Source organism: Haliotis asinina, chromosome 14 (genome assembly GCF_037392515.1).
Source record: "Haliotis asinina isolate JCU_RB_2024 chromosome 14, JCU_Hal_asi_v2, whole genome shotgun sequence".
Lineage (NCBI taxonomy): Eukaryota > Metazoa > Mollusca > Gastropoda > Lepetellida > Haliotidae > Haliotis > Haliotis asinina.
Window position 1 is genome coordinate 16,295,503 of NC_090293.1, and position 21,227 is coordinate 16,316,729.

Genomic DNA, 21,227 nt, shown 5'->3' on the forward strand with positions numbered 1-21,227 from the left:
AAAAAAAACAGCTAAAATTACCACTTTTATTGTCATCCAATATTCAACAACTACAGTAGAGTTTAAAAAATATAACAATAAATTGAATATAAAATGAATAAAATGGTGCTACTGTGGCTGAGCAAGCAGTGACACCCCAGCAGGATCGTCTTGTGGAGGATTGGCAAGGGATGGAGATGGGGGCATGGCACTTTGACTTGCTTCCTCGTAGGATTTCGGTTTATATTTGCCCATCTTGAATCTACAGCAGAACACGTCCACCAGAAATCCAGATAAACCATGCATCATTCCTGCAAATATGAAGGCGTAAATCCGTGAGGGGATCTATTTCATGAATTCTTTTATGGAACTGGAAACATCCAACATTTAGTTTCTAAATACTAATATGTTTAACAACTTGTCAATGATTTAATTCTTATAAATAATGGTCTGATTTCGTATAAGGTGAAAGCCATGTTATTCAGATGGCACCTATCGAAGACGTCCAATATGCAGTCACACGGCAACATCCCTTTCAGTGAACAAGTCACTATGTTTATGATGAACATGCTTACAAGAAAATCAGTGAGTGAGTGAGTGAGTTTAGGTTTACGCCACACTCAGCAATATTCCAGCTATATAGCGGCGGTCTGTAAATAATCGAGTCTGGACCAGACAATCCACTGATCAACAACACGAGCATCGATCTGCGCAATTGGGAACCGATGACATGTGTCAACCAAGTCAGCGAGCCTGATCACCCGATCCCGTTAGTCGCCTCTAACGACAAGCATAGTAGTACAAGAAACTGATATACTGTTGGTTTTTTTTGCATTTCCAGATTACTGATACAAGGTATATGTAACATTAGTCATCCGATTCAGGGTGTTTTAACTGTCGTTTACTGTATAATGAAGTTCCATGCACTATAGGTAAGGTTAATAAGGACTTACAGGCAAATACTGCCTGGGCTATCAATGGTTTCTGGACCATTATGGGTTTCCATACCAACCAATACAAGTATTTTCTGATAAGCAAAGGTTTCCATAGCATTATTTATTATTACAGGATAATTATTTAGTGCACACATCGATGCAACCAGTGCTTGCTCAAGGCTCTGGTATTTGACTGGATGTCAATCTCAACATCACACTGTCATATCATTCTCAACTCCCTGCGGAGTATACAACTCATGCTGCCATTAGGCACACCAAGTTTATTGTGGCTCTCTCATCTTCACAAGGTAACCATTCACAGATGAAAGGACTGGAACACATAGTCACAGTACTTTGTCCAAGTTCACTGCATGTTGCTGTACCCGCAACTAGGTGTTTGCACGTATTCATGTGGCGACCATCTGGTCATACACCAACCAATGCCAGTATTTCTGGATTGGCTACGGTTTTCTGTGCAGCCAGTCTAAGTAAACTTAGTCTCAGTATATTTCATTACACTCCACCACTGAGCCTAAAGAAACCTAGTAGGAGGTTGCGTCAGTTAACCTTTGCGCGACCAATGGCCATACAATCAACCGCGAGACGGTTAAATAGATTTAACCAGTCAGACAACGGCTACTATTTAGGGATGGGAGGGACTTTCAAAATATTTAGGTCACCGACAAAGATCTCTCCACAAACAACAAGAGTCATCAGAAGATGACATATCCCCCCAGCCCCCACATATCTGAAAGGACAAATCATCTGACAGTTACTTATTGTGTTTTTACACCAGGTCTGAATTGTTTCCATGGAATTTATGAAAAATATAAATGCCATATATCTGTAATAAAAAAAAAGTCACCATTTCAAGATCTGTCTCATATATCTGTCAAGATCTTTTGAAAGATATGAAATGGTTTTCGAGTTGTGCTCCGTAAACAAAGTCAGCAACATGTTCATGGAACTGAGAAAATAATGCATCATAAAAACCTGTAAATAGCAAAAGGCACCACTTTGGGGTCTGCCACACATATCTACCGAGTAACACTGACAGTTACTAAGAAGATTTTGAGTTCTGCTCCGGAAACGAAACACACATCTCACTTTTGAGACTATGTCCGAAACGTTTCCATGGGAACTGAGAAAATAATAAATCACAAAAACCTGAAAATAGCAAAACGCACCACTTCAGCTTCAGATTGATATATCTACAAAGTTTTGCAGAAAAACATTGAACGGTTTTTGAGTTCTGCTCCGGAAACGAAGCCCACCCCACCATAAGACTAACACCAAAATGTTCCATGGAAAAACAAAAAAAATATAAATGCCAAAAATCTGTGAATAGCAAAAGGCACAACCATAGGCTGAGATTACTATATCTATCAAGTTTGGTCTAAAAATATTGAACGGTTTCTGAGTTATGCTCCAGGAAACAAAATGATTACAGACAGACGGATGGATGGACGGGGCATGGACAGACAGACGAGGCGTTGACTATATCCCCCGGCATGTAATGCCGGGGGAATACAAATCCGCATATAACACAGTTATTTGACCGGCAGTACATATGCTTTGGGGTTTCTGTTGACATGGTTACCATTAGCTAATATTTCTACTAGATAACATCCTTGAATGTGCAACTGTTTACTCTCAGATGTCATGGCTGTACGTACTCCGTGTGCATCACCCGGAAGCAAGCGGACGCTAAATAGCATTCATTCGGGTACAAACATTTTCGAGATAAAAAGTTCAAAAGGTATGTGCGGATGTGCATGTTTGTGATTTGGTAGGCTGTGTTCTGATTGGTCAGTCTCAAAGGTTACCTGATGCAACCTCCCATAAGGTTTTGGTAGACCCAGTAGTGGTGTGTAACAAAAAGTACTGAGGATAAGTTTACTTAGACTGCTGTGCAGCATGGGTTTGCTTACAAGCAACAGTTTCCTTGCTTGCACACAGGTTACTTAACAAACACAGGTTTCAGGACTGACAAGGGCTTCCAGTAAAGCAATGGTATGTGGGCTTGTCTCTTTTGCTTCCTATGGTAGTAAATATGGACTACACTCAGCCAGAAGAGAAAAACTTGCCTGAGACAGAGAACACGCCGCCTATTATTCCACAAAGTCTGACCATGAACTGCCAGTATGGCTTGTGCTCCTCTCGTACTCGGATCATCAGCGATGACAAGTCGTACTTGACAAAGATCCCTGGTACACCATGGCTGCCTTTAGAGTGATCGATTTTGCGACTCTGAAACAGATATGGTCAAGTGAGTATGGATACGTTTGGATTGGTGAATGACTAAGAAATGTGATTGGACCACACATGCATACTGAGCTGGGCTGAACAATTTAATTCCTACAATTCAATGTAGAAAAAAACCCCAAGATTAACAAATCACCAGGCTAGCTATTCTTGAAACGTTCGTAGCCCCACAAACTTCTTAAGCCCATTCTTAACACATTGGTTGCAATCAAAGTCAAGAATTCTTAGGACTACGAATGTTTCGAGTATAACGGTTCTGATCACAAAAGAATTGAAAGGAGACATTATTTACCAGAAACCTAGGGGCCATGGTTAGATAAATTACTTCAAGCAAAACCATCAAGTCCAGAGAAAATGTATACAAATTGCAGTGTATGACCCATTGTTTAAGTGGTAACTATGGTGATATGGAATATGTTTGGGTGATTTGTTTCATTGTAATAATCAAGTCTGAACCAGACAATCTTGTGATCAACAGCATGAGCACTGATCTGCACAAATGGGAACTGATGACATGTCAACCAAGTAAGCGAGTCTAGTCACCCGATCCCGCTAGTCGCCTTTTACGACAAGCATAGTCGCCTTTTATGGCAAGCATGGGTTGCTGAAGGCCTGTTCTACCCTAGAGCTTCACGGGTCGATGATGCTGAGATGAATGCATGAAGGGGCTTTTAATGTCTTCTTAATGTGCAAGGAGTATGACATGAAGTTTGGGTGCCACATGTATTAAACATTAGATAATGCCTTCAACTGTCTTGGTTGGACTGTACCTACCCTCTGAGACACAGCAAACTGGTAAGTGTTTTCGTTGACCAGGTACGTCCTCACTTCTGTCGGGACCACCTGTATGTAGTACTGGAATGTATGGAAATCTGAAGCACAACAATGTCATGTGTCACTAACAGCACAATCCATCACAAACAGCATCAACCATCACAAACAGGATCATCTACCACAAAGAACACAATCCATCACATACACCACAATCCATCATATACTCCAAGATCCATCACATACACCACAATCTATCACAAACAGCTCAATCCATCACAAACAGCATCATCTACCACAATCTGTCACAAACACGAACATCTGCCACCACAAACCACACTAGCCATCAAAAACCGGATCATCCATGACGAACAGGAATAACTACCACAAACAGGATCATCTACCACAAACAGCACAATCCATATTCCATTACAAACGGCATCAACGAAATATCCAATAAGGGATTAATTCTTGCACGAGTATGAACAAATGCATCACTGATGTTGTTTGCTCAATGCCAGTTATCATGGCAACTTGAAAGTCATCCATGGTGACGTGTCTCACTGCTGGTGACAGGTCAATACAAGCAAGAACAATAAACAATAATATCTGTTAAACCTTCATAATTCATGTTCTCTCAATTTCAAACAAACAACTTGATTTAGTATAAGTATTTCCACATCATGGATAACAGATCGACTTACGTGATTTTGTAGACTGCAGTTCTCCGTCCAAAGGGTAGATAACTCCAGTCACTGGTTCCCCAAATGAAAGGTGGTCAATTCGATGTGAGAAGTTATAGTCTGAAAGTTGCAGCAAATCTCTTTTGTCAATACATACCTAATTGTAGTCTTTAAATGAGCCCACGTAAAGTGGGTTAGCAATAACAAAGGAAGCATTTCTTGCCCTACAGAACATATAAAAACATTATTGATGATAATTCACAGCATCTCTATACAAGAATTATCCATTATTCATGGGCAAATAATTAAATACATACTGAGAAAACTTTTCTTTTGTTTGTTGTGTGAGGCTGCACTCAGCAGTATTCCAGCTATAGGGCAGTCTTTGAATAATTTAGTCTGAACCAGACAATCCAGTGATCAAAAGGCATGAGCATCTAAATTTGGCATACAAATCAACGTATGAACAAAGTCAGTGAGCATGGTCAGCAATCCCATTAGTCACTTCTGACAACAAGCATTGGCAGATGAAGACCATCTCTAACCAGAATTAGAGGTAAACCCCACCAGTGGTGGGTTAGCCTAGTGGTTAAAGCATTTGCTTTCCATGCTGAAGACCTGCGTTCGATTCCCCTAATGGGTACATTGTGTGAAGCCAATTTCTGGTGTGCCCATGCCGTGATATTGCTGGAATACAGCTAAAAGCGGCAAAAAACTAAGCTCTTTTTGTGAGAGTTGTCACATCTACCACTTGGTGAGAGAAACTCACAAGCATGCAGTTGTGCAGAATACATAATAACACCTTTATACCTTTCCCCTGTTTTTTCCTTGTCATCAGCAATCAAACAGTGTCTATGTCAACTCTAGAATGCCATACAAAGTCCTTCACCAGAACAGGGTAAGCAGAAGCAAAATAAGCTGCAGGCACAAAAAAACAAATCTATCTCTTTGAAAATAATAGAGTTACTTCCCCTTGATATGACCATTCCCTGAACTTTTAAATTAAATTTCTGCAAAACCAATATTAAAGAACATTCCAAAATATACTTCATCTCAATGAGGAATGTAAGCACTAAGAACGTACTCACCAGAATAGAAAGAAGCTAAAGGTGAAAATATGGAAGACCTGGAAACGTTAATCTAACCTACCTTTCACACGGACAAAATTTGCCATGTGAGTGTGGTAATTAGCTCCCCTTATCTGCAGTGCTCTGAACATTGAGGAAAGAAAGTATATAACTTCTTATAGATGGTGGTGAGAATTGGTGATTAACACAAAGAATAATGTCATACACTCTGTGACAATACAGCAACCGAGCTTCTGAAAGTGCAGATGGTTTCTGAGTGCCTGATGGGATGTTCAATACCTAAGAAGTAGATTTAAGTCCTTCATTCAATAATTAAACTGAGGCATTCTTATTTAATTATACTGAGGCATTTCTATCCTTGACTTCACCCTTTTTCACGGAATTAATTACAATAAAGTTTGTGATGATCAATCTCTAAGCCATGAAAAACAGCCCCGCAACTGTCCAGTCTTTCTCGCCAATACTCTCAGTAACTGATATTATTTGATACATGTTTTCTTTCCGCAAATCATCATCATTTATGTTGAAAGATTATTCAACAATTGTCCTTACATGTTTTTGTGTAATTGGTAAATCCCATCAGGAGACATCTTCAACCTAGTGATTAGTAGAGTTGTGTCAACACTCATGGGGAACATGACAAAGCTATATGCTGTTCAGGTGGGTGTGTTTACTTGCTACTGATAGAAAACTTGAATAATCAAGGATGTTTTTAAAGGCACACTATCACACTTCTCAAATAAAACTATTAGCCCCAAAAGAAGCTGCCATTTTTTTAATCTTAAATGTATGTATTAAGATCACAATATGAAATAAAAAAGTTTGAATGGAGTAATGCCACAGTGCATTAACTCAACTCTATTCCCCTCTACTGACTGAAAAAAAAATTCAAGCCAGCCCAATAGGGCCATGCCTCTTGGAACGTTCTTTCTGTATATCCTATAACGCAACTTGTGATCGAGGCCAATTTGGCAAACATCGACAACACTTTGTACGACAGTTTTCCATGTACAGTTTACATTCCATATATGGCAAGTGTTATCTGTTTGGGAGCTGTTCAAATCAAAGTTTCAATTATTGATTTCAGGAAAGTCGTATGGGATAATGAGTCTTTATATCAATAATAAGCTAAAGTGAGTGCATATGTCCCAATATTTATATTGGAGACCAAAATGTTGTTGACAAAAGCGTGACGTTGTGCCTTCAAACTGCCTGCATAACTTGAGAAAATTCGAACAAACCTGTAGAGGTTGCAGATTCTTTGAATAGAGTCCTCCTTGGGGTACTTATAAGCATCTAAATGTTCTTTAAATTCTCGCGACAGTTGTAACTATATTTTTTCAATAAAATATATACAAAACAAAAAACATCGTTTTTGTCTTGTGAGACCACCCCTACAGGGCCCCTGGCCCCGTGACAGCCAAGAGCAGGTAACTCTTCAGACTATAGCCTCCAGCAAAACACTTCCGTTCTGTAAGCAATACAGACAGAATGTGGGGAGGTGGGTGGCCTTACCCCAAGGAGGACTCTATTCAAAGAATCTGCAACCTCTACAGGGACTAATCCGCCGGACAGGCGGACGGATTCTGTCCACGCCTGCAAGAAAGCGCTGAACTAGAGGGTGCTGCCCCAATAATGCACCATCGACAGGAATGTGGAAGGCAGAGATTGCCGTGGAGTAACCTCTAACTGTAGAAGCGGCCAGACCGGCTTCCAGTTTACATTGCAGAAACTCCAACACAGATACTAGATCTGCAGAAAAGGGATCGAGAATCCCCCTGTCGACACACCAGCGTGCATAACAGGCCCATCTATCCTCATATTGAACGTTCGTCGAATCCCTCCGCGAAGCCAGAATTGTGTCTGCAACTGGTGCAGGAATTCCTCTCGCATGGAGGCGACTCCGGACAGCAGCCAAGCCACCCACTGAATCCTGGGATTGGGGTGTGGCACTCCGTTCTGGGATAGTAAGTCCGGTCGAAAGGGTAATAGTACAGGAGGCTGAGCCAGAAACCTGAGAATTACCGGAAACCCGCTTTGAGCCGACCAAAGCGGTGCCAGAAGCACAAGCAGCCAAGCCGGTTGTGCGGTCAGCTGCAAGAGGACTCTTGAGATCAGAGGAACTGGTGGGAACCCCACAGCACTCTGTCTGTCCAATCGAGCAGAAAGGCGTTGTTGGCTTATCGCTCTCGGATCTGGTATCCTTGAGCAAAACACAGGAATCTGATTCGTCGCCCCAGAGGCAAACAGATCTACCTGGAACGACCCGAACCACTGGGAAATAATCCCGAATATCCCCCGATGCAGCATCCACTTGTGTGGGGCTAGTATACGTCTCGATAGCGCATCTGCGCGGACGTTGTCTATGCCCGGGAGAAAAAAGGGGAGTACCCAAATGTCGAACTGGTCGCACCACAGCAGAAACTGCCACGCCTCCTGAAGGAGGGACGGAGACACTGTGCCGCCTTGCTTCAGGATATACGTCATAGCGGTCTGGTTGTCCATCTCTAGGCGAACCACTTGACCCCGCACTGACTCCACAAAGCTCTCGAACACCCGGCGGACTGCTCTCAATTCCAACACATTGATGTGTAGGGTAACTTCGTCCTCAGCCCAACGGCCCGAGACCGATAGTTCGCCCAGGACGCCCCCCCAGCCTGTGAGGGAGGCGTCCGTCTGAATCGAGAGGGAAGGTGTCGGTGTCTCTAAGGGGATCCCCCTGGACAGATTTCCGACTTCCGTCCACCACTGCAGGTGAGGAATCAACCAAGCGGGAGTCTCGAGAATAGTCTCGTAGCTCTCCGAATGGGACCACAACTGGGCTAATGCCTGTTGAATGGGTCGCATCCTCAACCTCGCACGCCAGACCACGTCCACTTTGGCCGCCATAGTGCCCAGCAAATGAAGCCAAGTTCTTGCTGTGGCTCTGGGGAACTCGAGAAACTGAAATACAGTTCTCTGAAATTTGACGATGCGGTCTGGGGCTATGGAAACAATCCCCTGAGCCGTATTGAACCGTGCCCCCAAGAACACCAGATCCTGCGTAGGGGTCAGGTCTGATTTCTTGAGATTGATGATCCAGCCGAGCTTCAACAGGATGTCCATCACTTGTTGTGTGGCATCGTGTGATAACAGGAGCCTGAGGGCCCTCAAAAGCCAATCGTCCAGGTACGGATGACAACATCTGCCCTGTGACCTGGCCAGCTGAGCCGGAATCAACATAAGTTTGGTGAACACCCTCGGCGCCGTGGAGATGCCAAAGGGTAGAACCCGAAACTGATAACACTTCCCGTCGAACGAAAACCGAAGGTATTTCTTGAACTCGGAGTGTATCGGAACATGGAGGTAAGCGTCCTTGAGATCGATTGACGTGAGCCAATCCCCTGTCTCTGAGGAAGAGATCACTGACCGCAGTGTCTCCATCCTGAAGGACGGAACCTCTATGAACTTGTTCAGCCCTTTGAGATTCAAGATCGGTCTGAACCCTCCGTCCTTCTTGGTCACAAGGAAGTACGTGGAATAAAACCCGTCTTCTTGTTGACCTTCCGGAACCATCTCGATGGCAGCCTGTCCAGTAACGACTGGACCTCGGCACGGAGGACCTCTGCTTTTTCCCGGGAGAACGGCACCGGCGTGTGCCGAATCCCTGAGAAGCGTGGAGGGTCTCGCTTCCACTGTGGCATATGGCCATCCCTGACTGTGGACAGGACCCAGGGATTTGAAGTAACTGCCTGCCATTCCGAAAGAAATGGTGACAGCCTGCCGCCTACAGGGACTTCTGGCGCAAGGCAATGTACCCCCACCGTCGGCAGTTCTCCGCCTGCTTGTGTGGGGGACACCAAAGGCTCTGGGCAAATGTTTAACGGGAAGCCGGGGCAGGCTTCCCTGTGCCCCGAAAAGGCTGCTGTTGCTGCGACTGCTGCAACGCAGGCCCCTTGCCTTTGCCTTTCACCCTCTTGCTTCGTTTGTGCTGCAGCGGAGCAGTCCACTTAGCACCTTCCTTCGCTGGCGCCGAAGGGTAAACTGAAGCAAGAGTGGGAGGCCGTTGCTCTAACAAGGGCTTAGAGTCCTTGAACGTGCTAACAGCCTCTGCGGCCTCCCGCACAACCTGTAGTGCCCCAGGGAAGAGGGAAGATCCCAACCTGTAGGGCAGAGCCAGGAGTGCCTGCTGGGTAGCGGGAGAGTACCTGGCTACGGATAGCCATAGCCGACGCAACCCCATGACGGCCTCCATCATCTGGCTAGCACAGCACCTAATGCTGTCCCTCGCCAGATGAGAGTGCACGTCCGTAAGCTGCCGGCCCAACACTGCCGACGGAGAGTCGTCAGCAGCGCTCCCATGATCCAAAAAGCTGCCCCTGCAAAGCAGAAAGGTAAGCTGAATGGACCACTACTCTCAGCTGCTGGGCCGCACACCTATATTGCTCCTCAAAAGAACGATAGGCGGACCTTAGCACTGGAGCGGCCGTGGAGAATGGCGGAAGCCGCCGGCCCTGTCCGGCCCGAGGCCAAGGAAGAGGAGGAGGACCCCCCCAGGGTGACCGAGGCGTACACACACTCGTCCACCACGGCGGTTCGAATAGCGAATCCTCATCCAGTTGATACCGGCGGCTAATCTCCGGGAGATCAAAGCGCGACCGGGTACCCAAAAGGAGCGGATTCACTACCTCGCCGACCAGCGATGGGAGCAGGCGCAACCTTGCCTCGGCGACCTTAGTGGACGCGAACGCCTCCCCGGGGAGCCGAAACTCCAAGAGGTCGGGCTCCGACACAGGAATAGAAACCTGAGGTAAGACCACGGCAATTTTCTCTCTAACCTGTCTGAGGGACGAACCGAACGAGTATGTGACCTCTGATCCTCATCCAGTTGATACCGGCGGCTAATCTCCGGGAGATCAAAGCGCGACCGGGTACCCAAAAGGAGCGGATTCACTACCTCCCCGACCAGCGATGGGAGCAGGCGCAACCTCGCCTCGGCGACCTTAGTAGACGCGAACGCCTCCCCGGGGAGCCGAAACTCCAAGGGGTCGGGCTCCAACACAGGAATAGAAACCTGAGGTAAGACCTCGGCAATATTCTCTCTAACCTGTCTGAGGGACGAACTGAACGAGTACGTGACCTCTGAATCGCACTCCTCCCCAATCCCCTCCTCCTCGATATCCATCTCCTCATGCTCCTCAGACAGGGAACCTTCACCGTAAAGCCGAGCCGCTAGGTTCGCCCCTGCCAGAGCCCGAACTAGGTCGCCTGGGCAACTGGGGCAAGCCCCCCACCGGAGGGTGACCCGAGAGCCCAGGAAATGGATAGGATGTCGATGCCCCCAGCGGCTGGGCAGCACTAGGCTGCCTGCCCACCGTGGCACTAGGCGCGCTGACCGCGGTCAAGCCGCCGACACCGGGCGTCGTTGCCCCACTTGCCCCACGGGACAAGCTGGGGTCGACTGCTCTAGGCACATCCGCCTGAACGCCCGAAGCGCAGGACGGCTGCCCAGAGGGAGGAGCGTTCTCCGAGCCTAAGCCTGGGCCGTGGCCTCCCTCAACTGAACCACCATAGCCGCTCAATGAAGATCGGGCGTCCAGTTCCTTTCGGAAACCAGACAGCGCCGAATCTATCATTGATTGTACCGAAGACATCTGTTGCTGAAACAAGGCATTAATTGAATCAACAGAGATTAATGGTGCTTGCGAAGTAAGGGTAGGTGCTGAGGATACAACGGCAGAAGAAGGGGAAGGGTCCCTAGACACCCTGGCCTTCTTAACCGACCCCTCCGAAGAAGAAGCTGCGCCTTTCTTTTTGTGGGAGCGCTTAGATGGAGGGTCCTGAGCCCAGATATCCCCCCCCCGCCTTCAGTAGGTTGGAATAGAACAAGAAGTCCGCGTGTCTAGACTTTCTGGTCTGAGGGGTAAACCCCGCGCACACATCACAAGACTGATCGTCGTGATGACATTCCACTAGGCATCTTAGACATACATCATGCAGGTCTTTAGCCGGAATGGAGGATTTGCATGTTGAGCAGGATTTAAACTGCAAGGCAACAAATAACCTCCTAGTGTTGCATAATAAACAACAATAAAACAAGACACGCATGGGTGCAAAGCTAAAACTAAAACTACGTACATAGTTAAGGTAAAAGCTAAGTGCCACGACACCATAGTTTACGACATATTTTTTATAAAAATAGTAGTAAATATGGAGATAACATGAATAAAGTACATAAAAGCATAGCTACACAAGCTTACTTTTTTAAAAAAGACCGCCATAAAACTAAAATGTTTTGGCGGGAAAAAAGGTTTGCCTTCCACCATTACGCTAACCACGTGGCTACCAACAGGGACGGCAAAAGTTACAACAGTTTGACAAGTAAACTGTAAAAAATGATTCCTAATGCGCCCATGCGTCTAATAAAGAAACCATACATACAGTTTGAGCCTCTGAGGTACTCATCTTAGTACTTGTCTTTGTCTTTGGTAAGCAAGAATCTCTGTGAACGCTGAAGCACGTCTGCATAGGCGAGCGACAGAAAAGGAAGTGTTTTGCTGGAGGCTATAGTCTGAAGAGTTACCTGCTCTTGGCTGTCACGGGGCCAGGGGCCCTGTAGGGGTGGTCTCACAAGACAAAAACGATGTTTTTTGTTTTGTATATATTTTATTGAAGAAATATAGTTACAACTGTCGCGAGAATTTAAAGAACATTTAAATGCTTATAAGTACCCCAAGGAGGATCTCTATGAAAAAGAATAGTGGATTTGGTGATGTGCTATTCCCAATGAAACGAAGATATTTAGTCACTTTTTTATTGGGAGTCACGTTATGCCCACGGGTATAACCAGATCCAAGGTACCACGATGACAGTCATCACGAGGGATGACTGTATTTAATTTAGGAAGGAGTTCATCTGTGAAACCAGGGTGAAATAGAATTATTATATGTTCAATATCAATTTTCATTAAACCACCAGTACTTAGATGTTGGTGTCAATCAGAGAAATATCAGAAACTCTTGGCCCAAAGTTCTCGAAACAAACTCGAGTTTTGACTTAAGTTAGAGTTTTTACTCAAATTTAAGAAAATACATTTCCCAGAATGTACTGAAATTAATATTACACTCAAGATAAGAAGGCAGTTTGCGTTTTTGTGAATATATTGCTTAAGTTGTTTGGGCTTTTTTGTTTAAAGAACGCAGTTGAGTGAAAACTTCAGCTGTTTCAAATTGTCAAACTCAATTTGAAATTTGAGTAAAAACTTAAGTTTGTTTCAAGAAATCAGGGCTGGTTTATATCATCTGTTGTCATTCCCATGATTGTTGACAGATGCAGATGGAAAGTAAGTTACAACAGTGTGCAAAACAAATGTATCAGTGCCAGCGTCAACAAGAGTGCCATGGTATATACGACACACACATGCTCTGACATTAGTTCCACAGAAACGATACAAACATTAGCACTACAAAACACTCACAGTGTCACAGTACACATGTCGCACACTGTAGACACACAGACACATCTTACCCCTTTCGGAAAGCATTATGGCGATGTGAGCATGTCCTCTTGGAATCATGGGAACTGATCTAGGAGCACAGAGAACATAAACATACTGCACTCCGATTCTCGGATACTTTCGCACTGTTCTAATTTCAATAGTTGGAGAAACTAATAAATCAGGGGTTCAAAAATATTTTTAAAAGCCACTTGCCACAGGGTAAGTGACTTCAAGAAAGTAACTTGTCCTGACTAATTTTCCACTTGTCCTGATTTTATGACACAATGTTTGATGTGAATGTTCACTTGACTATTTGTCAAGGAGTGATAATTTCAATGAATGATTGCTCTACTTTATTATTATTGCACATATGAAATGAAATCAAAGTTTATTTTCAGTTTGAAACCATAAGTGGAAATGATCTAGTAGTCCACTGGCAAGTAAGATACCATTATTTGATTGCCCAAAATGAAAACTGACTTGTCCCTGGTGCTGGGACTTCCTTTTTGAACCCCTGGAGTACATAATTGTCAGATATTTCACCTGCATGGTTGGAACCAACAATCTGTAAATTTTAAGTTTTGCGTAGATTTTTCTCTTGCTGTTTTTAGAAAGAAACTGAATGAAATATAAACCCTTCACTGAAGCTTCACTGAAGGCAGCTGCTATCAAAATACATAGTAGTTACATTAAATCAACTTGTCACATCATACACAATACATGTCATATCATATTTTTCGCAAAAATGAAGAATTGTCATACAGCTTTAGGCAGAAAGCTTTTCTAGCCATGCTCAAGGCCTGGGTTTGATTCCAACATCGACACAATGTGTGAAGCTCAAACCTGGTTATCTCCCCTGTGATATTGCTGGAGCATTGCACAAAGTGGCATAAACCTCACTCACTCATATTTTTGTCAAAAATGAAGCATATCATACAACTCTGAGGTTACCACTACCATGAAATTCCTGCAATGTTGCTATAATTGGCCTTAAACCCTCCTCACTCACTTACAAAGCTTCAAATGAGTGAGTGAATTTAGTTTTATATCACACTCAGCAACATTCCAGCTATGTGGCAGAGATTTGTAAATATGTTAAGTCTGGACCAGACAATCCAGGGATCTTTGCAACTAAGAACCAATGACATGTCAAACAAGTCAGCGAGTTTGAACACCAGATCCCATTTGTTGCTTCTCACGACAAGCATGGGTTACTGAAGGCCAAAGTATTCTAAATGCTGACGATAAAAGTTATTATTCAACTCACTTTCCAGCAGTAATGTGAAAGTTGCCTGCAACCTTGTTGACCTCAAGTGATCCATGAACTCGACAGGCATCAGGACCATGGTCTGGATTAGTCTCTCTGCAAAAACATAGAAATATGGAGTGGTCGAGGAATCGTTACTGACTAAGATGCGAGATTCCAGGTACATCATATACATGAAACCAGGAAAACCAGTGGTTGGTAAAAAGAGCGATGCATTTTTGGTCGAGCACTGTTAGGCTGCATAAAAAAGATTAAATGTTTCTCAGGCACATTTTTTTTCAAAAGTTATGAGAGCGGTAGGACTTTATTTTTCTAATTTTTTATATTAAAAAAGTGACAAGGGAGGAACAAATTTATATATTTTTCTCTCAATTTGGTAAGTTTAGCACGTGCTAATGAGTTGTAGATACAGCCAGACTTATTGTTACACACACCCATTCTTATAGTGAACAAATGAATGATCGGGACGCTGCAAAGTCAAAATTATTTTTTTTAAATGGCAATAAAAAAATTCTATGTGCACAAATAAAAGTGACACGCCGATGCACGAGAAACATTTCACTTTTGTTATTTAGCCATACCACTCTATCCAGTACCAATAATTTCTGCCAGATCACAGGGCTGGTTAGATGTAAAACTTGCAAGCCTGCACATGTTATTATTTAGGTTTGGAAATCAACATAGTTTATCATCCAATCGGAAATCATCACTTATTTTTACAAGTGAATTAATAATGACGTATTAACCTAGAATATGTTGAATATCTTCATATACATGTAGAAGAATTTAGCAGTCTGTGGTAACAATAAAGGTCGGACATGCAGGTATTTCAAACCCTGCCAATAATTGTGAGCTCATACAACAAACTATCTGAGAAGATCAGGGTTAGCAACCCGTGCCGGTCTTCAGCAACCCATGCTTGTCGTAAGAGGTGATAAATGAGATACTCAGGCTTGCCTGCCTTGTTAACTCATGCTATCATATCCCTACTGCCTTGACTGAAGATCATGATGTTCATCACTAGATTCTGATCCAGACTCTACAGGCCTACCCATATATCTGGAATATTGTGGAGTTCAGATTTATACAACATTACTCAGGACATGGCCTGGAATCTTGACATAGTGTTACAATGTATTATTTTCCAGGAGTGAGTTTGCATCAATGCATGTCCCGGCATGGGAAGAAACTCTGACTTTTCTCCTTTGGTCAAATAAATGGTTGGGTGGCAGTGGTTTAATACTCATCAATATTGCAGCTATATGGTGGTGGTCTGTAATTTGTAAATAATTGAGTCTGGATCAGATAATCCAGTGATCAACAGCATGAGTATCGATCTACGCAGTTGGGATACAAGGACATGTCAACCAAGTCAGTGAGTCTGACCACCTGATTCCGAAGCCACCTCTAACAACGAGCATGGGTTACTGAAGATCAATTTTAAATCTTATCTTTAAAGGTATTGAAAGCAATGAGTACATGTAAGGATCAATGATAAAAATGCCTTCAAAACTATCCTCTTGCAACCACAACCACTGAACTGATCATGCTACGATAAACTGAAAACCAAGCCTCATATAGCAGAGCCAGCACCATACCTGGGCGGCATACCACCACGGAATGCCGGTGTCTTCGACTTCCACATGAGATCCTGTATAGCATGATACTCTTCCTGAAGGTATCGGTTTATTTCCTGTAAAAATGTGTGGTATTTCTGCTGGTTTGGAGTTAGTTCAAAGTAGGTGTCCTCCTCAAGAAGTTTACCATAGCTGTGAACATCTTGCCCAGTGAGGTCAAGGACATCAGCACCGATACCTGAAAGTGTACCACAGAATAGGAGATAATTCAGAGAAAAACGTCATGTGTCGGCCATTTTCTGGTCTTATTCAGTATTTGAAGCACAGGAATTCAAATGAAACAACCCCACCTTCAAATACTCCACAACACCCTGAAGCTGGCCAACACTGAAAAAACATCTTAGTAAATACCGACCGCCTGAGAAGGGTTATTTTCACTGGGTTTATTTTCAAGTTAAAATTTAGATATGTATATGTTTATGTTCATTATTGACAAACATCGTGTGCTGGTCAATTTGCAGGTCTTATATGGTATTTGAAACACAGGAATTCATTTGGAGGTTTCATATGAAACATTCCTGTGCTTCAAACACACAATAATTTCTGGATATATCAACATATCGAAACACAAAGCAAACGAAAAGGTCAATGCGCGACTGTGTGTCGGAACTCACTGAAAATAGTACTAATTGACTGTATGTATTAATTGCAGTGGATAGCCTTACAATTTCAGCGAATCGAATACCATCGTTATCAACCAATCAGATTGAAGAACACAATGACGTTTGATTTACAACTGATAATATATGTTAATGTTTCCTAAATTCTGGAAAACTGATTCATGATAGGTCAGAGTTTCATTACTGTGAGTAAAAAGATGTTATTATACACAATATAACTAATATTATCGGTAGCTCTCCACATGTCTTGTCATCAAGAATGGAACAAAAGCGCAAGCACCACAGAAATTGGATGTGCATCAACAATCAACTTGTATGATCAAAACCTCAAAAACATTTCAAGGTAAAATGTTTAATGGACTTTAAAGCATATCCTGTGATGATGTCTACATATGTTGCAAAACCCTAAGTCTTGTTTCAAGGCTGTACTGAAGTTAAGTCCACTGATACATGGCAAATTTGTCATGACGTCGGAAAGTAGTTTGATAGAATTCTCCAGCCAAATAAAATGATTTTTTTTCAAACATCCTAAACAAAAAAGAATTTCAGGATTTCACTTTAAGTAAGAGAGAACAAGAAGGGTCTACATGTTTTCAAACAAAATGGCATACAGTTTCACTCTCAATTATAACAATGACTTCAGAACATGAATACTTACTACTACATTTCATGGCCACTGTCATGTCAACATTTATTTTGATTTTTCTGTAAAATAAAACACCTGTTTATAACACACACAGAATAACAACATTTTTTTTCAACTGGATCAAAATTTCTTAAAGCAGCAATCAAAAATCTACATACTTGAAAAAAAAAAAGCTAAACATGTGTCATGTCTGTATTATAGCGTATAAAGCTGATCAACCTCATAAACATTGTGGAACACAATAGTGCAGTGGTAAGACATATGCCTATCACGCTGAAGGCCCAGGTTCGGTCCCTGGTGGAGGCACCCAGGTTCAGATACAAGGAAGGCATATACACATAGCATCCTTGGACATGATACTTAAATCCAGACTCTCAGTTTTGTCTCATTGACTGAGTTTAGTTTTAGACCGCAGTCAGCAATATCCGACCTATATGGTGGTGGTCTGTAAATAATCATGTCTTGACCAGAGAATCCAGTGATCAACAGCATGAACATCAATCTGCACAATTGGGAACCCACGACATGTGCCCACCAAATCAGCAAACCTGACCACCCGATCCTGTTACTCGCCTCTTACAACAAGCAGAGTCGCCTTTTATGGCAAGCATGGGTTGCTGAAGGCCTGTTCTACCCCGGAGCTTCCTGGGTCACATCCAGTAATATTATAGTACTCAGTGACAACAGTTATTCCAGTCTTAGTGAAGCATGGGATATTGCAATCATTCCATAAAAAAACAGAAGGTTGCAAAAAGGTTCACAAAACCATCTCTCTTTCAAAGGCATAAGAACACATAGGGGAACCCTGGTCAAAGATCTCAACATTCTGGTTAACTTTGAACATAAAACATTACAGATATGGCATAGAAATCTTTCCTGAACTTACCCTGTGACATTTGTGTCTACTTCATAATCAAACTTCAGCTCTGTGTCTGTGTAATACTTGATTTCTGAGATCACTAGAATTCCTATGATTATGAAGGTGAATATAGATACTGAAAGGAAGGAAAACAAAACGGATTATCAACATAAGGCAGCATTTGAAATACCTGCCTGCCTGACCACCCGGGATGGGTTACTTCCACCGCTAACTACCAGATTATCAAATTCACCTGCCCGATGGTACGCTTACAATTTAGACATGTATATTAAGATTTTTTGTGGGCAAGTAAGGTTTGGTCGGGGCTGGCAGGTTTTACATCTCACTAGCCCTGTGGTAGGGATGAATGTTCTTGGGAGTTTCATACCTTGCATAAGACTGTCGAGAAAATGGAAAAAGATATTTGGGGTATACTGCTCACAACCAAAATGTCCTACGGCATACTTTTGATGTTATTAACTAAACAGTTAAGGATTATACTAAATACATAGAGACAATTAGTGGTTTTAGTATTATCTAAAAACAGTAAACAATGTCTCCACCATAATAAGTAGGTCCTGAAAAGAAACAGGGACCGGATTTTTAGGTAACTATTGTGCATAGTTCATATTAAAACTAATGGCACAAACCTTGGAAGAACACCTTCATTTAATTTATTCGTTTTCACTGCATCCAGGATGAGTAAATGTGAATCAACTTACAAGGTGTAGAGTGTAAGAGTGTATGTTATTTTATGAGCTCAGTAGACAACGGATATGTATCTGAAACTTGTCTTGTAAAATATTGCTTTGGAGAAACAGAGTCACAAGAAAATAAAGGAAAACATCTAAAACTTACATCCTCCGCCAGTGGCTGTTGTCTCTTTGTAACTTTCAGGAACTTTGGGAAAGGCATCAAGTTCTTTGACAACTTTCAGTGCCTTGTTCTTGCTTGCAACATTAAGGCGCCTCATTATCACTCAAATTGTTTCAGGGATATGAACGACAAGAGAATGGCAGTAGGAGGCAAGGCCGTCACATCTGGATATATACAGGTGAAAATACTTAGTCCCGTCTATTATTTATCACAGTAATCCATTGATAAGATTCTATGAAATCGAATGTTTGGTGAATGCTACCAACTACAGTGCAAATAGGTAATTTCGGTTGAATCAGCTTCTGATAATAAATTAATTGAACTCATGCACACAATGCCCTCTCTATTTCAGAATATCGACCCAAACAGCTACATAAGCCAGGCTCTGGATAGTTAGCCATTGAAAACATTGCACGTCAATCGACGTGTATCGTTAACCGGAAGTTATTAACATTAAGTAGAGCTATGCTTAACATGCAGTTTCGTACAAAAATGTACTGTGTCGAGACTCGAAACATTGCAGTAATGTACGTAAATTAAATATCCTTCGGTGTGAGAATTTATCAAATATAAAACCGCTTTCTACATAATTTTAGAACGCCTCCGGGTTAAACCCGAAACTAGTATTGCCCTTCATGTCAGTACGCACATGTTCGAATAGCAACAATGTGGACACACTAGATTTACTATACTATAGTTTCTTTAAAAGTAATATGTACCTTTTGCGAAAACATTTTCCCAGAGAAGCATTGCCCCTTTACCTTTGGACTTAAAGATGTGTGTATCTATCAAATATACACAACCGCATATAGGATATGTCGAAATAACTCACTTAGGCCTAACTGGACATTCTTGCAGTGGGATATAAGAATATATCCAGAAAAGCATGTTTACTCGTAAAATCGCGTAAAACTTCGAAACTACTTTGCATGGTATGAAATGTTTCTTTTTAAAGTGATAGTGAGACTCAATCGTGGCTACATTCATAATAATTTCACCATGAAAGTTACTATTTTTTTACGGCAGCTATCGTTTATTATCTAAAAAAGGGCATATAAAAAGTGACCCATATAAAGCAACATCATCGCACACTAATTTGCATAAAGTCATTGTCTGTTCCAAATAAGTCGTTTTGCACTTTAAAAAAAATCCGCATTGCTCATTTATCTCCAGAATAAAGTTCTTTTTTAACGTCTCCTATCTCCTTACCACCGGAACTGCAGTTAAGTCGCACTTATTTTAACAGATATTTCACACTTTCGCATATCAACTACATAAATTGTTAGGACTGTTTATCGACCCAAAATTCGTATTGTGATACACTCTTCTGTATTGCGATACGTATTGCGATATATTGTGAAAGAACAGCTATTGAGATTCTGATAAATTCTAAAAGCAAACAAACAAACAAAAAACAACCCCCAACAAACAAACAAAAACAGCCAACAAGTCTTTCTTTTAAATGTAACTTCATTCCAAAGGAAAGTTAACACAGATAATTGTATGATTTCTCATTTCATATATGTAACATTCAACTGAAACTAGCTTACACCATTTCCTCCATCAACACACCTATACTATGTATATACATTAACTTCTTTTAACAGCAAAGGATGTTGAATGTCAAATAATCTAAAGAGTCTGAACTACTGTGCACATCTGTATTACTCAAGAAATATTTAATTGAGGTCACAATCGTGTGACAATATCTTGAAAAGCACATTTTAATGATTTATGCACCTATGACTTTGAATAAAAGAAGTATTAAAATGTCCGATTTTATTAATAATGTTTGGTACACTTTGTCTTGAAGAAATGATTCAACACAACACCCAAGATTAGCAAAAGTCAATCTGTGTTAGGTAAAGTACACTTTCTTACGACTGAATAGAATAACGGAAAACAGTTGAAACATGCATTGGAAACACAACCTTATAAATGTGAAGCCTACGTTTATCAAGCAAAATATCAGCGCGTAAAACATTACTGCTACAACATGTAATTCACCATTTAGAATTCAAATCAAACTGTTGATAAATACGGAAGATAATTTATCCCATTATTCAAATAATACAACTTCAACTTAGATAAGTTTATTTCGAAAAACAAATATACAAGTTTACA

The 21,227-nt window shown here is 42.0% G+C and overlaps 1 protein-coding gene across 1 annotated transcript; it reads right to left on the reverse strand.

Annotated features, from left to right (window-relative positions):
- Positions 1-12: 12 nt before the first annotated feature.
- On the reverse strand, positions 13-19,570 carry LOC137260637 (endoplasmic reticulum-Golgi intermediate compartment protein 2-like). The gene is made up of 10 exons (XM_067798240.1): positions 19,086-19,570; positions 18,255-18,363; positions 17,381-17,427; positions 16,064-16,280; positions 14,466-14,561; positions 13,228-13,286; positions 4,655-4,753; positions 3,954-4,051; positions 3,002-3,164; positions 13-290 (listed from the first exon to the last, which is right to left on the reverse strand). The coding sequence occupies exons 1-10, from the start codon at positions 19,198-19,200 to the stop codon at positions 109-111; spliced, it is 1,185 nt and encodes a 394-aa protein (XP_067654341.1). The 5' UTR covers positions 19,201-19,570; the 3' UTR covers positions 13-108.
- Between the last annotated feature and the right edge of the window lie 1,657 nt (positions 19,571-21,227).

Bases quoted from the DNA above. Each gene is read 5' to 3' on its own strand.
- LOC137260637 (XM_067798240.1), bottom strand. From the start codon at position 19,200: ATGAGGCGCCTTAATGTTGCAAGCAAGAACAAGGCACTGAAAGTTGTC. The intron at 14,562-16,063 runs GTATGGTGCTGG...ATGTTTTTGCAG, and splicing joins CGTGGTGGTATGCCGCCCAG to AGAGACTAATCCAGACCATG. The intron at 291-3,001 runs GCAAGTTTTTCT...TCATATTTGCAG, and splicing joins CGGCGTGTTCTCTGTCTCAG to GAATGATGCATGGTTTATCT.